The sequence below is a fragment of the Panicum virgatum genome, chromosome 3N (genome assembly GCF_016808335.1).
Source record: "Panicum virgatum strain AP13 chromosome 3N, P.virgatum_v5, whole genome shotgun sequence".
NCBI classification, from domain to species: Eukaryota; Viridiplantae; Streptophyta; class Magnoliopsida; order Poales; family Poaceae; genus Panicum; species Panicum virgatum.
Genome location: NC_053147.1, coordinates 52,072,402 through 52,087,731, shown reverse-complemented (window position 1 = coordinate 52,087,731; position 15,330 = coordinate 52,072,402). Strand labels below are relative to the sequence as shown.

Here is a 15,330-nt window from a genome sequence, read left to right as displayed (position 1 = left end):
ATTTCAGAAACTCATACACTGCTTCTTCCTAGAGCATTGATCGAGTACCCGGCTACCCCTCTCAATGGTGGTGAAATTTCCAAGTACCAAGGCGACCCACATCTAGAGAACACTTTGGCCCTGTCTCAAAAGACCAATAATCATAGAGCACTTAGGAAGTAAAGACAAGAGAAGGACAACAGCTACTCCCTCCTTCCCCGTTTATAAGGCATGGTGGAACATGACACGGTCTTCTAAACAACACTTTGACCATTTATTTATCATATATTATATCACTTTTGATTATAAACTTATAATCATTGTAAAATATATTTGATTATGAATCCAATCATATGAAATTTGCATTATAAAAATAAAAATTTAATAGTCAAATTATTGGTCAAAGATGACAAAGTTTGAATCTTGATATACGTGTATGCCTTATAAACAGGGAAGGAGGGAGTAAGATTTAAAAAGTAGACGTGGTATAAAAGTAAATTATACAGTAAATTATAAAATTGAATTTGATCATTTATGTATTCTCAATTGGCCATATCGGGGTATGTTTGGTGGGGCTTTTTCACCGGCTGCTTTATCAATTTTAGGTGAAGTCCTATCAAACCGGTGAAAAAGAATGGCTTCACCTAAGAAGTACTATGTAAAACCCAAAAAGAACTTATAATAAGATGAAGGGAAAGAAATTGCCTTCACCAGCTTCTTCTCCATCCCTAAGTATTAATTGTCATAAAAATTATCCACATCACCAAGAAAAAAAGTTGCTTCACCATTGAAGCTGATAAAATCATAGTCATTTTATAAGGAGTTGGAATCTTAACAAACACACCCTACTAGTTGACTAGTAGTATAGGAGTACAGTACAGAGACAGAGATCTCCCTTTGGTCAAAGTTCCACTATAATTCTCCCTCAACCGAACATATCTCATTGAACAAAAGGACATCGATGCGGTATCCTATTATGGGACCGGAACAGACGACCAGAGGGGAGAGGGGGTGAATGGAAGCCTTTAAAAAATCTCTCTTAGAAAAGTCAACTCCACCTCTCTTCTAATCGTCAAGATCACACACTCATCCTAAGAATGATTAGGAAGTCTTGACACATAGCGGAAGCAACGCGGAAAGCACGGCAACGTAAAACCTGCAGAAAGCACGGCAACGTAAAACCTGCACTGAAAGAGAAGCCAATCTAATCGAGCAAAGCTAGCTAGCAGTAACAAGGCATGTGAAGATTCAATAGTGATTAGCAAAGCTCAAAATAAAGCAGAAGCAAAGCCTAACAAAAAGCCGAAAGCCGATCAAGAGTCTCACTAAAAGGATTAGATTTAATCACTATAAAAGAGCCATCATGAACAAGCACACACATACTACCAATAAGAACTAATAAAGATTAGCAAGAAAGAACTAAAGCATGCAAAAGACGAATCATTAGAGCTAATCGTCACAAGTCAACTAAGCAAGCAAAGATACTTGAAGAACATTAACAGAGGCAAAAGCAAATAAATTAGTTTAAACAAATGAGCCGGTAAACAACAGGCGCGAAGAAAAATGCAAACCGACACCAACACCAGCATGCTTCGGCTGTTGGCCTGTGCTGCGTGCTGCACTGCTGGTCGTGAGCTCCAGCTCCCTTGCTTTGGGCCGCGTGCTGGCCTGTTGGCCCATGTGCTGCTGGCGCCTGCTTCCTGCGATGCTGCCTGGGCTGAGCCCCTTCTGGGCCTCGTCAGCGCCCACCTGAGCCGCGTGATCGGGACGCCTCTTGGCCTATGGGCCTTGGGCTTCAAAATCAGCTCCGGCTGAAGCTGTACCAAACGGTATATTTTGAAGCAGCTCCAGGCAAGGAACTGCATTAAGAGCCTCTTCCAGCTTCCACTGGGGAACTTCGTGAAGCTCCTCCAGGTCGCCTGCTAGTTTTGCCTCCGAGATTGACGCGAATGGAAGCTGCTGCTGCTTAGTGATGTTCGGCTGCTGCTCCGCATCCGCGCAGCGAGGTGGGGTCGGAGGCCGGCCGCGACAGGAGCAAGGGAACGAGAGCAGAGCGGAGGTGGCAGCAGGGCCGCGGCGGAGCGGAAGGAGGCGACAGCTGAGTGGAGAGGGAGGGGCGGCCGAGCGAAGCGGGAGGAGAGGCGGCGGAGCGGAGCAAGGGAGGAGTGTCGGGAGGGAGGAAAAAAGAAAAAGAAAAAAAAGAAAAAGCTCAGGTATTATAAATATTTAATCTTTTCTATGCATTTGAAATAGTCACATGAAACTGTTTTGCTAAACATTTTGCAAAATGGCGTTAGCTCCACCAGACAGCAGTTCCACCAAAGGAGCTAGAACTAAAGCTATTTTTGAAAAAACCGGAACTATGCCAAATAAGACCATATCGCCATGCTACAAATTTGGACCGTGCTACAAATTTGGAGTGCTACAAATTTAGAATCCATCGTCTGAATAAATTATTTAAGATGACTTAACTCTAATTAGGCTCAAACGTATGATCCGATCCGAAACACTTTCATTTCCCCACTTTTTATTTCCCCACGTGCACACTAGCTCGCGTTATATTTTATTGCATACATGCAGCTAGTGCACAGAATAGCTCACGTTATATTTTATTGCATGCACGCAGCTAGCATACACATTCATTCCTTAGTTGACACATGCCATACAGCTCACCATTGAACTTAATGGTCGTTCATCGCAACATAAAAATCCTCAAAAGTATTAGGACTAAAAGCATCTTCAGCAGTCCTCCATTCTCTAATAATCTTTTACTATTAGAAAAACATGAAAATTTTCAAAAGTATTAGAACTAAAAACATCTCCAGTAGTCCCCTATTTTCCAATAATCTTCTACTATTGACAAAAAAATATATTCCAGTAGTTCTCCAATACAGCTCCCTTTCCCAATGACTATTAGAATATCTTAATATTTCACTCCATTTCCCATCAATCAAATAGAGTATTCATGCTCTCCCAATATGTTGTTGTATTAGAACAAGAGTATTGAAAGACTACAAAAGTAACTTCCCCAATAATCCTAAATCTGCTACTACTCCCCATAGCAGATATTGGGAAATGATCACTACTGCAGAAAATGTTTATAGGGGCGGGTAGAATGGCATCTTCAGGGGCAGGCGCGCCACCCGTCCCTGTCTCCCGCAGCTAGAAATCGAGCTTTACAGGGGCGGGTACAGGGCCCGACCCTGAAAATCAATTTACAGGGGCGGGCCATGACACCACCCGCCCCTGGAAGCCCATTTCCAGAGGCGGCCCACCCCGTGAACCGCCGCTGAAAATGATTTTTCCAGGGGCGGCTGACGCCATCACCCGCCCCTGAAAATTCTTTTATAGGGGCGGCTCAAGCTTTGAGCCGCCCCTGAAATTCAATTCCTGCCAAGCCAAAATTTGAAATTCCATTCACATTTCTGTTTCCCGCCAAATTATTCTAATCTATTTCCCCTTGTCTTTAATTATTCTAATATTTGTCTCCCGCCAATTTTCACCTCTAATTTCCGCTTTATTTGAAAGGATCGATGATGAATATATTTTTTTAACATAAAATCATATACATTGCGTATCATTAAAATTCAACATAAAATCATATAAAAGTATCATTACAGTGCATATCATTAGAGTACAAACATCATGAAAATGCATCATTAGAGTACAGACTTCATTTACATTGACTAACGCTACTATTGCTGGCTCGAAGTGCCTGATTGTCCCACTGACGGAGGCTTGCATATTTTTGGTCGGTTGATAATTCATGCTCAGGGTGAACAAATTCCCCATCTATATGGACCACTTCATGCAAAATGAAGCGATATAAATGTCAACTATCCAAAGAAGTTGTCGCTCCTGGAGTGCATCATTGTGAAGTGGGCGTTGATCCTGAAAAGAAATCCATTCCAAAATTAAGCCAAGTGTTAGATGCAAACACTTACAATATACAGTTATGCATCTATCCTAGCAAAGAGTAGATACTTACCAGTTCGGAATCTGTTGTGTACCTCCCGAACTCCCTCACAACCTCGCACACGTAGTATCCACAGTACACAGAACCGGCAGGTTGCTTGTGGCATGGATAGTGTGTGCGCATCGCCATTTTTTTCCATATCGGGGGGGGGGGTGTTCTCCTCCTTTGGACACGTAGTGCCTGTAAGACCTGTTTTTAAGAAAAAGAAAAGAAATAAGTAGTTATTTATGTATGCAAGATTCAGCAAGAAGTCGAAGTATAGGATAACGATTTTGCTAACATGTTGAGGATGCCCTCGAATTCCGCATAAGTATCCGGATCGAAATCAGTGGAGTCTGATACTAGAATACGTCCTTTCTTTGGCTTGATCATAAATACAATCCAATGATTTATGCGAAAATATCATATATGATTTCTTAGTCAGATATTCGAAGGAAGTGCATGTTATACAAAATCATTGAGACTACACTTACCGAGAGTTATATGGTGCCCATATGACATCCCTGTCTTGCCACTCTTGAAACTGATTCGATATGTACGTAGTAACTATCGAAATGATTCTTCTATGTTCCTGCTTCCGCACTTCATTAATTTCCTTGCGCGATTTATAGTTTTTGAAATCATCGTGGTCGTCGTCCCAAAACATTGGCCCTTTATGGCGCTTCTCAGGAATAGCTAACGGGTCAAGGAACATGACTTTCCTACCTGCCTTATCCGCTTGTCGTTGCATCATCTTGTAGAACGAAATATCACAACTAATTAGATATGTATGCATACATAAGTATAGACCATTGCATATAAGATATGAATTCGGATGCGACACTTACATGCACCAGAGTCTGATTATTTCTATGTTAATTTCTTTGAGGTGGAACATTTCTTGGATGTCTTCAAAATCAAACATGATATCACTGATACCCGCAGTTCGTAATCCGAAAACTTTCAGAGGGTACCTGGCCCAAAGGCTTGTGAGGTGAAGTCTACATGCCCTTCTATACCAAGCGTGCATCCTTTTCATAAAAGCTGGACAGTCTTGCTACAAAGAATGGGGTTGAAAATCTTTACCATACTCGAATTTTATCGGGCAATCCGGTAAATCTGCTATGTCATCGACCCCAATTTTTCTAATGAAGTCGTGGTTAGTGCGGGGCTTGGAAACGCCCCATCATCTGGTGGCACTAGAATCTAAAATATTTTTTGACTTTTTCCCGTGCCTTATCCATTGACCTCTCCTTTAACTTTTGCTTGGTGTTTGTGGCGTGCCATTTATTTACAATATCTGAGTCTTCCTTCTGGTATGAACGTATAACTCGATGGACAGGGAACCCAAGTATTTGTTGTTGTTGTTGTTGTTGTTGTTGTGGTGGTTGGTGAGCCGGTGCCGAATGCGCTCGTGGTGGTGATGATTGAGCTGCTGGTGGTGGTGAAGCTTGAGCTGCTGGGGGCGGTGAAGCTGGAGCCGGTGAAGGTGGAGTTGCTAGTGGCGGTGAAGCTGTAGTTGGTGGCGGCGATGTCCGAGCCGGTGGCGGGGATGCTGGAGCCGGTGGCGGCGAGGCTGCAGCCGGTGGCGGGGATGCTCGAGCCGGTGGCGGCGATGCTATAGCTCATGGTGACGGGGCAGCCGCTACATAATCTAGAGCCGGTCGAGTCTGATGTGCCGGCCCTTCTGCTGAAACAAGCAGTACGATATCACGTTTGTGCCACATAATGGTGATGCCAATGCACTCTCCTAGCGTGGTCCTCCCATCCGAAATAGGGATGTCTATCTCGTTGTCCTTGTACCTTGTTTTCAGTAGCTCCTGCACTCGCACGCATGCATATAGGGGTGGGATTGGTTTTCCATCAAATAAACCCGCCACAGGATCCACGTGCGCCTTGGCAACTTCCCTCATCTTTCCAACTCTGCCTATTGGATAGAGTAGCATGCATGGAGTAGTATTTGTGATTCAATCAACCAGATATGGTTGTGCTGTGGTTGAGGCAACACTGCTCTGATCACAGGCCGTATTCGCTAGGACCACTACCAAAGGGGGTATCATCACCATCTGGCCGGATTGCTACTGCCCCAATTGCAACGGATTCATCCATATTTGCCCTGATTGCTGCTCTGCTAATTGTGCAAAAATTTTCTTAAACTTTGATTTTGCTGCTTTCTCGGCCGCTTGTATCATCTGTTCCTTGTAGCAGTCATGCCTCTTGTAGGTAAAGCGGTCCTCCTCGAATGCATCCCTAAAGGTCAACTTTGAGGACACGTCTCTGATGCGGCCTCCGTGCTCTTTGGTCCTAATGGCTGTACTAAGCACGTCCTTGTCCCTCTTGACGCTGAATTTTCTTTGTTTCTGAAGCTCGGTAAGTTCGTACATTTTTTGTGCAACGGCTTTAGTCTCGGGTTTGTCAAAACGTGGCTTGCCTTCCACTATCTTAGGCTTCCTGGCTTGAAGCCAGAACGCCGCACGCTCAGTAAGGCCTTCGAAAGGGTCTGGTTGCCCTGCGGCTATTGCAGCCTCTCTTTCACGGCGCCATTGATCGGCCATCCTTTGGTATCCACCCGGGCCAAGATGGACTTTATGTACATTGCTCGTTGCCTGCTCAGTATTTTTCTTGCTTAGCGCTAGAGATTGTTCAGTTCTCTTTTGCTGAACAAACTCTTCCCATTGTGCTTGAGTGATTTCCCCGTAATCCGCAAATTGTGTTCCGCCAGTTTTGACATACTTAGTGTTGACTTCGCTCTTTCACCGGCGGAAACTCTCACCCAGCATCTTCCTAGCATAATGCCTCACCCTATCTTGAGTTCCTCTTAGCAAAATAAATGTTTGCCTCAACATCTGCCACATCGCCTCCTTCCTTTCCTCATGAACTATTGGCCAATCGGGGATCGTTGGATCCAAAACCATCTTTGTCCTTATTATCGAACCGATTGCGTTCCTAAACTTTGCGCAGACCTCTGGAGGCTCTATGGGCTCACCTGCAGCACTAATTACGTTGACCACCCATTGGCCTTCGGGGTATTTATTTCTTCCACGCTGACCCCATTTCCTTTTATTCTGTCTTCCAGAGGAAGTTCTTTGAGGTTCCGGACCAGAGCTTTAATTGCCTTCAAGTTCTTCCTCTGTTGCGTTTGCACGTTGGCCTCGACGTCTACTTCTTCCTGTCGTAGCATCCTACATGGAACGTACCCGAATTCATCAACTTATTATGCGTCTTTCTTAAAAGTGTACAATAAATGCTCGATTGTAAGTCCTTACCCGCGTTGGACTCGGAACGTAATCTGGATCAAAATCCGACAACGAAAACCTTTCTCTTGGAGGGATCGGATGTGGATCTATGGGATCCAACCACTGTCCTGCTACAAACGCCCCTTGTCCATCCCGGTCAACTTCGACATCCCCACTTTGAACTCCGGCGACGTCGCCCCAGTCCATCTGAGAGGCGAGTTGTTCCATTTCCTCCTCTTGTGTCATTGGCGCCTCCCATGGCGGGGAAGATGGCGACAGATCAGACATTTACAACTTCTACATTAAACAAGGATGGCCAAACGAGTTTAGTCGTTTCATACGATGGAGACGTGTCATACAGAAATTAGTTCTTAGACTAAGAAATAGCTATAGAAATTATTTACCTAAATTATTTCATACACTAATAAATAACTATAAGAAATATTTATAGAAATTATTTCATACACTAATAAATAACTATAAGAAATATTTATAGAAATTCTAGGATCAACATATATAGAAATTATTTCTAAGACTAATAACAATCACTACAAATATAATAAATTTGAATTTTGCCTCAGATATGTTGCATTTCATTTGACCTTGAGCTTGAAGGAAAAGAAACATCACAGGTAGGTGCAAAAAGAGGTTTATAGCAGTCATGAAACCATGAGAGACACCTAGCCCAATCATTTTATGATCACAACTGAGTTGTTGTTTGGGCATGGATGTCTCTCAATGTTTGATGACGACCATAATAAATTTATGTATACAACAGAAGCTCAAGGTCATCATATGTTACCCAGCAAAAAAAACTGAGTACAAATTGATATCTTCACAGGCATTGACATAAAATCATTTAACACATCTACAAAAAACTAAAATCACAAACATTTATTTTGCCTCAGATATTTTGCATTTCATATGACCTTGAGCTTGAAGTACAGAAACAACACAGATAGTGACAAAAAGGTGCTAATGGCAGTCATGAAACCGTGAGACACACCAGCCCAATCATCTTATCATCACAACTGAGTTGTTGCTTGGGCATGGATGTGTCCCACGGTTCGATAGCAACCATAACAAGTTCAACTATATGACATAAGCTCAAGGTCAACATATATTATCCAGCGTGAAAACTGGGTACAAATTGATATCTTCACAGGCATTGGCATAAAAACATTTGACATGTCTACAAATATCTTCACAAACAGAAATTATTTCTAAGACTAATACATAACTATAAGAATTATTTATAGAAATTCTAGGATCAACATATATAAAAATTATTGCTTAGACTAATAAATAACTATAGAAATTATTTATAGAAATTCTAAAATATAGATATCAACATATACAGAAATTATTTCTTAGACTAAGAAATAGCTATAGAAATTATTTATAAAAATTGTAAGAGATATATATCCACATATACAGAAATTATTTATACAGAAATAAATTCTAAGACAAATAAATAACTATAAGAATTATTTCTAGAAATTCTAGGATTAATATATACAGAAATTATTTCATACACTAATAAATAACTATAAGAATTATTTATAGAAATTCTAGATTCAATATATATAGAAATTATTTATAAGACTAATAAATAACTATAGGAATTATTATAGAGATTCTAAGAGATATATATCAGCATATACAGAAATAAAAAGAAAAAAATTGAAAAAAAAACCTAAACTATCACGGGGGCGCGCGGGGCTCCACGGCGCGGGCTTGAGGACGGGGGATGAGGAGGCGGCGAGGCGGGAGAAGGAGGCGGCGCGGACTGGAAGGCGTGGGTTGAGGACGCGGCGGGGCTCCACGGCGCGGCTCAACGAGGAGGCGGCAGGGCTCGACAGCGCGGGTCGAGGAGGAGGCGGCGGGGCTCCACGGCGCGGCCGGCTCGAGGAGAAGGCGGCGCAGACGAGCGGCTCTGGGACGGCGGTTGCGGCGCGGACGACCGGATCTGGGGCGGCGGCGGCGCGGAGGACGGGATCTAGGGCGGCGCTGGTGCGGGTCGGCGGCGGAGATAGCGTTGGTGCAGGCTGGCGGTGGCGGCGTGGAGAACGGGCGGCGGCGTGGGCTCGGGTCCAAATTTTGGTAGCCTGGCGGCATCCCCTTGCTCAGTCCGCGAAAGTGGCTAAGTCCTAGGACACCACTGTATTATATAGGGTTTCGATTTCTAGGGTCAGGTGACGCCACCACCCGCCCCTGGAAATGCTCTGTAGGGCGGGTGACGCCATCACCCGCCCCTGGAAATGGATTTTCAGGAGCGGGTGGTGGCGTCACCCGCCCCTGGAAATATTTTTCAATTTTTTTTGAAAATAGTTTTATGTTCATATGAGTAGCAAATCTCATCCAAAAAATATGAAAATTTAACCCTAGCATTATTGACACAAATAAAACAAAAGAAAAAAAATGTGAATAGTGTTTTTGACTATATATTATAGTTTATAGTGTATAAATCACATTGTAGGCCTCTCACTACTATAACATCAAGCCAATCTTTGATATTTTCACATCCTCATGGAAAATATACACTGTAATAAAACTTTCATATTTTTTTGTGTTCTACTGGTCATAACATTGATAGGGTTAAATTTTTAAGTTTTTTTATCTGTTTTGCTATTTTTAAGGAACTAATTGAATTTTTTGAAGAAATTTGAGAATTATTACTAGGGTCGGGTGCTGGTGTCACCCGCCCTTAGAAACGCATTAGCAAGTGCGGGTTTCTTTATAACCCGTGCCTGGAAATCTTTTTCAATTTTTTCTAAAAATTATTTTCTGAAAATAGTTTTATGTCTAAATGAGTAGCAAATCTCATCCAAAAAATATGAAAATTTAACTCTAGCATTATTGACACAAATAAAACAAAAAAATATGTGAACAGTGTTTTGACAATATATTATAGTTTATAGTGTATAAATTAGAGTTTTTGAGATTGATATTGTCCTTGTTCTAGGTTGTATTAAATTTGAAAAAATAACGAAACTCTTTCAAAAATCTGGAAGAAAAATACATCAACAAATAGTTCATTAACAGGTCTGGTATTCAGAATACAAGAGAAAACTACGATTACATGCAATCTGATTTTAAATAACTACTGATTTAACCGGTTACAATTCTCGATTCGTCATCCTTGCGTGCCCATGGCTTGTCATCTTTTCTGAAACTTGCTTCTATAATCTTCATCTTTTGGGGTAGGTCTGTGAAGAGGTTCATTTCATTGTACTGATAATAATCTTCCACATCGTTGATACCATCAACCCCGATGATATCTTGTTTTCCTGAGACAATAACATGCTTTCCTTTCTTTGCGGGGTCAGCTACATACAAAACCTATGCGACCAGTGAAGCAAGTACCCATGGGTCATCTTTGTAACCAACATTATTGAGGTCAACAATTGTGAGTCCATAGCCATCCACCTCAAAACCTCTAGGGTGTTTGACCCAACGACACCGAAAAACCAAAATTTGTATATTGCATGGTTTTAAAAAGCGGGCTATGATAAATAGCAGCGTATTTTTTCCCGAGGCTAAGAGACTATAGCGGAGGCTATAGCGGGTTATGACAAATAGAGGTTTACTACTAAACCATGAAAAATACAAGTAATAGATGCACAAAAACATAGTAATTAGTGAATTTCATAAACATAAATATGTTTCTAGAGCCATGAGAACATTACTTAAGTTGATAATGTAATAAAAATCATACAATCAAATATTTATTTGTCCAAAAGACCAAAACAGTAGCACTAAGATAAGGATAAAGGCTATAGCAGAGCTAAAGCTATGCTATTTAGCGCAGCTATAGCCTAATTTAGCGTCCATAGCTGTCATAGCGGCACAAATACAAATAGCGTAGCGGGAACCCTCTAAAAAGGCTATAGCGGGGCTATAGCAAGGCTATAGCTCGCTATTTAAAACCATGGTATATTAAAACCATAGTGCACTTCCCATATATCATCTATGACGCCATAGTAAGTTATACTTTGGTCTATTCTCTCGTCCAAGGCTTCAATGCGGACACCACTATTTTGTGATACAGTCTTCTTGTCCTTTGCGGTAGTATAAAATAAATATCCATTAATATCATACCATTGCCATGATGTGACCTGGCTTGATGGGCCTGCTGCTAATCTTTTAATCGTTTGTTCTTCCACGGTCTCCCCATCTGGTAGATCCAGGTCCTTCAACCATGCAGTCAATCGATGCTTGTGCTCTCTCATGATCCAATCATCCGAGCGCCCATTAGATTCGGCACGAATTATGCTCAAGTGTTCATTAAGTAAAGGTGTCATTATCGCGAGATGCTGCAAGATGCTATAATGTGCTTGTTGCACTCCTTTAAAATTTTTGTCAATAAATGTTTTTCTCCCAACTGTCCCAACCCCTTCCAACCTCCCAAAAAAGCGTGGAATGGGCAAGCCAATGGATATTTTATCATTTAGGTAACCAAGGCAATACTCGATTACTTCCTCAGTATTGTATCCCTCGATCATGGAACACTCAGGGTAAGCACGATTTAGTACGTACCGATTTAGAATGAACATGAAACGCTCATACGTCCACATTTTGTGAAGGTAAAGTGGGCCAAGTGCATGTATCTGGTCGACCATGTGAATCATTAAGTGCTTCGTTATAACAAAAAATTTGGGAGGGAAACACATCTCGAGTTATGCCATAGTCTCCCCAATAAATTCTTGGAGATCATTCAATTCAACTTCGTTGATCACCTTTTGAGAAATTTTGTTGAAGAAATAACACATTCGAGTGATTACCATCTTTACGAATACTGGCTTGATTGCTCTTATTGCAATAAGGAGGAACATCATCAGCAAAACATGACAATCGTGACAGTTATAGCCGCATAGCGATAGATCTTTCATGGAGACTAGTTTCTTTATGTTGGATGAAAAACGACTTGGGACTCAGACCCCCCGTAATCTCTCACACATTGCCTTCTTCTCATCATGCATCAAGTTGTAGGAAGCCGGGGGAAGTTCATATCTTCCATTTCCTTTATCTATAGGGTGAAGATCCTCCCTTATCTTCATGGCTACTAGGTCTTGACGTGACTTTAAGATATCCTGTCTTTGCTGATGTCTCCAGAAGGAGCCCAATCGTGTTACCAAACACATTCTTCTTCAGGTGCATACCATCGATTGCATGGCGGACTTCAAGATCACCCCAATAAGGCAAGTACTTGTAGAAGATGGACTGTTTCTTGAATGGTACGCCCTCGATTGGTGCCTTATCTCTATTTTTATTCTTTCCATTTTTTTCTCACCTTCCCATAGCTAACCTGGATGGTCCTCACCATTCTGAAAATATAGTGCCCGTCTCTTTTTGCTGGAGCAGAATGTAATTCAGCATTGCCCTCGAAAAATGTGTAGAACTTCTTACTTCGGTATCGATGTCCTTCCACCAAGAAGCATCTATGGCTAAGGTAAACTAACTTTCTAGAACCTTTCAGGAAAGATGATACGGTCTCATCCACGCAGACTGTGCATCCCGTCCTACCTTTGACCTGTCCCGAAAGGACAAATAGAGCCTGGTAATCATGGATGGTGGTGAAGATAATAGCTCTGAGATTAAAGGTCTGTCGTGTGAAGCCGTCAAACATATCGATACCCTCCTTCCAAAGAGTTTCTATCACTTGCATCAGAGGCTCAAGGAAAACATCAATATCGATGCCAGGATGCTTGGGTCCTTGTATAAGGATGGACAATAGAAGATATTTCCTCTTCTGGCACAACCATGTAGGAAGGTTGTACATCGTCAAGATCACCGGCCAAGTGCTGTGAGTGCTAGTCCTGTCACCAAACAGATTCATTCCGTCCGTACTCAACGCAAACCTAACGTTCCTTGGGTCCTTTCCAAATTCTAGATAATACTGCTCATCGAATTTCTTCCACTGCCGAGCATCAGCTGGATGTCGAAGCTTTCCGTCGCCCTTATTGCGCTTATCTGAATCCCACCAATGCATCAGCTCAGCATCCTTTGGGTTGGAGAAGAAACGTCTTAGGCGGTCGGCAACCGGGAGGTACCACATAATCATCGCCTGAATTCGCCTCTTCTTCTCAGAGATACCTAAAGTAGTATTTGGTGCCTCTGCAACACTATTCGCTGCACCATTCCTCTTCCTTTTGTTCCTGTCTCCTGGACCTTGATTATCGCCGCCACAATAACCAGCATTGTTTTTGTACCTATTTGCAGAACATACAGGGCATTTGTCCAAGTCTTTGAAAGCATCCCCATGATACAAAATACAATGATTCGCGCATGCATGAATTCTTTCCACACCCATTGTGAACGGGCTGACATGCTTCTTTGCTCGATATGTGTTCGCAGGCACTTTATTTGGCTTCGAAAGCAAACAGGCCAACATACCCAGGAGATCATTGAAACTACTGTCTAACCAGCTGTGCTTAGCCTTTAGGGTCAACAGCTCAAGTACAAAACGAAGAATGGTCCAATGTTTCGGACATCCTTTAGACCGCTCATATATATTTTTCTCTGCTGATTTCTTCACCGTCTCGAAGTTTTCTAACCCCTTAGCACTACCAACCAACAGCTCCGCTTTAGTATGATACAACAACTGGCTCAGAAAATCACCATCATCAAGTTCATCGCTATCATTGTCACTGCCAAGATCTATTGGACTCCCATCAACACCATCAAAATGACCACCACCAACACCTTCATCCTCACAGCCAGCATCATCAAATGCATCAAACAATATATTAAACTCGGGCTCTTGCATTATTTCATCGATTAAATTCTCTCTCTGAGGTTGTTCTTCTTCACCATGCTTATTCCAGATCATGTAGTTATCTACATAACCACTAATTAGCACATGCGACCTAATTATAGTTGTGTTGCTGAATACTCTCAGATTTTTGCAGGTTCGGCATGGGCAATGTATCATCTGTGTCTTCTCAATTCTTGCATGGTTTTTCGTAGCTTGAATGAATTTATCTACTTCTCCACGGAAATATGTATCCGTCCTTCGTGCTTTGTACATCCAAGTTCCATCCATCTCTAAACACCAACAATAGAAAAACAATACATGATTCAAACAAATTAAAACAAGCTCTTAAATAATTTGTGAAATATATGCCAAGTAAATCTACACATAAGCGTAAATATTGGATAAAGTCAATTTACTATGTCATCCGATATAATAATAAATCTTTGAGCAAGGGTTAATTCTAGGGTCAAAGTGCGCTTTCTGAAATTATTTTGTTAAACTTTCGGATTTCACATAATTTCAAATAAAAGAAATAATAATTCGTTTGAAAACATAGGATGGAAAAAAATATCTTGCATGTGTATAAATATATGAGGGAAATCATATCATTTTCTCTCTCCTCTATAATTTTTGGAAATATGTTCACATCTAAATGAGGCTAAAACTTAAAGATTGGTCCCAAATAATAACCTAATCATGTGCTCCAACTAAAATAGCCTAGATTTATCCAAAAAGTTAAAGCAATTCGTGGCTTAAATGATAAATCCACCTAATTAAGATCTACATCTAGATAGAGGAATTGGAGCACAATTTGACCATTAAAATTAACCTAAAAGATTAAAAAAATATAGAATTAGGTGCTACTTACCTCCTAGAGCCTCCAACTTCAAGGAAATCGAGTTTAAAACCGCCCCCCTATTTATGATACATGAAAAATTCGGACAGCACCTCTCCCGAGAGAGCACTGTTATGTCGGGAGGAGAAAGATGGTGGGCGCCCAGATATTTATGGCATTTTTCAGGGGCGGGTGACATTACTAGCCGCCCCTAGAAATGTTTTCCAGGGGCGGCTGATGGCACCTGCCGCCCCTGGAAATCAGATCTTCAGGGGCGGGTGACGACACCACCCGCCCCTGAAAATGAGCCATGTTTTCAAGGGCGGGTGGTGCCGTCACCCGCCCCTGAAAATACATTTTCAGGGGCGGGCGAAAAGCTACAATACCTAGCTCCTGTTGTAGGAGCGGTGTACATTTGCACCAACCTCTAGAAAAAAAAACGGGGCGTCCCTGAAAATCATAAATCATTTCTGTAGTAGTAATGGATTATTAGGGAACTTCTGAAGATGCCAAACCACACCAAAAATATGAAGCAACTTCACAGAAAAAAAAGAAAAAAAGGACAGAC

The 15,330-nt window shown here is 41.7% G+C and overlaps 1 protein-coding gene across 1 annotated transcript; it reads right to left on the bottom strand.

Moving 5' to 3' along the window:
- Positions 1–3,815: 3,815 nt before the first annotated feature.
- On the bottom strand, positions 3,816–5,563 carry LOC120667879 (integumentary mucin C.1-like). The gene is made up of 3 exons (XM_039947869.1): positions 5,282–5,563; positions 3,990–4,144; positions 3,816–3,870 (listed from the first exon to the last, which is right to left on the bottom strand). The coding sequence occupies exons 1-3, from the start codon at positions 5,561–5,563 to the stop codon at positions 3,816–3,818; spliced, it is 492 nt and encodes a 163-aa protein (XP_039803803.1).
- Between the last annotated feature and the right edge of the window lie 9,767 nt (positions 5,564–15,330).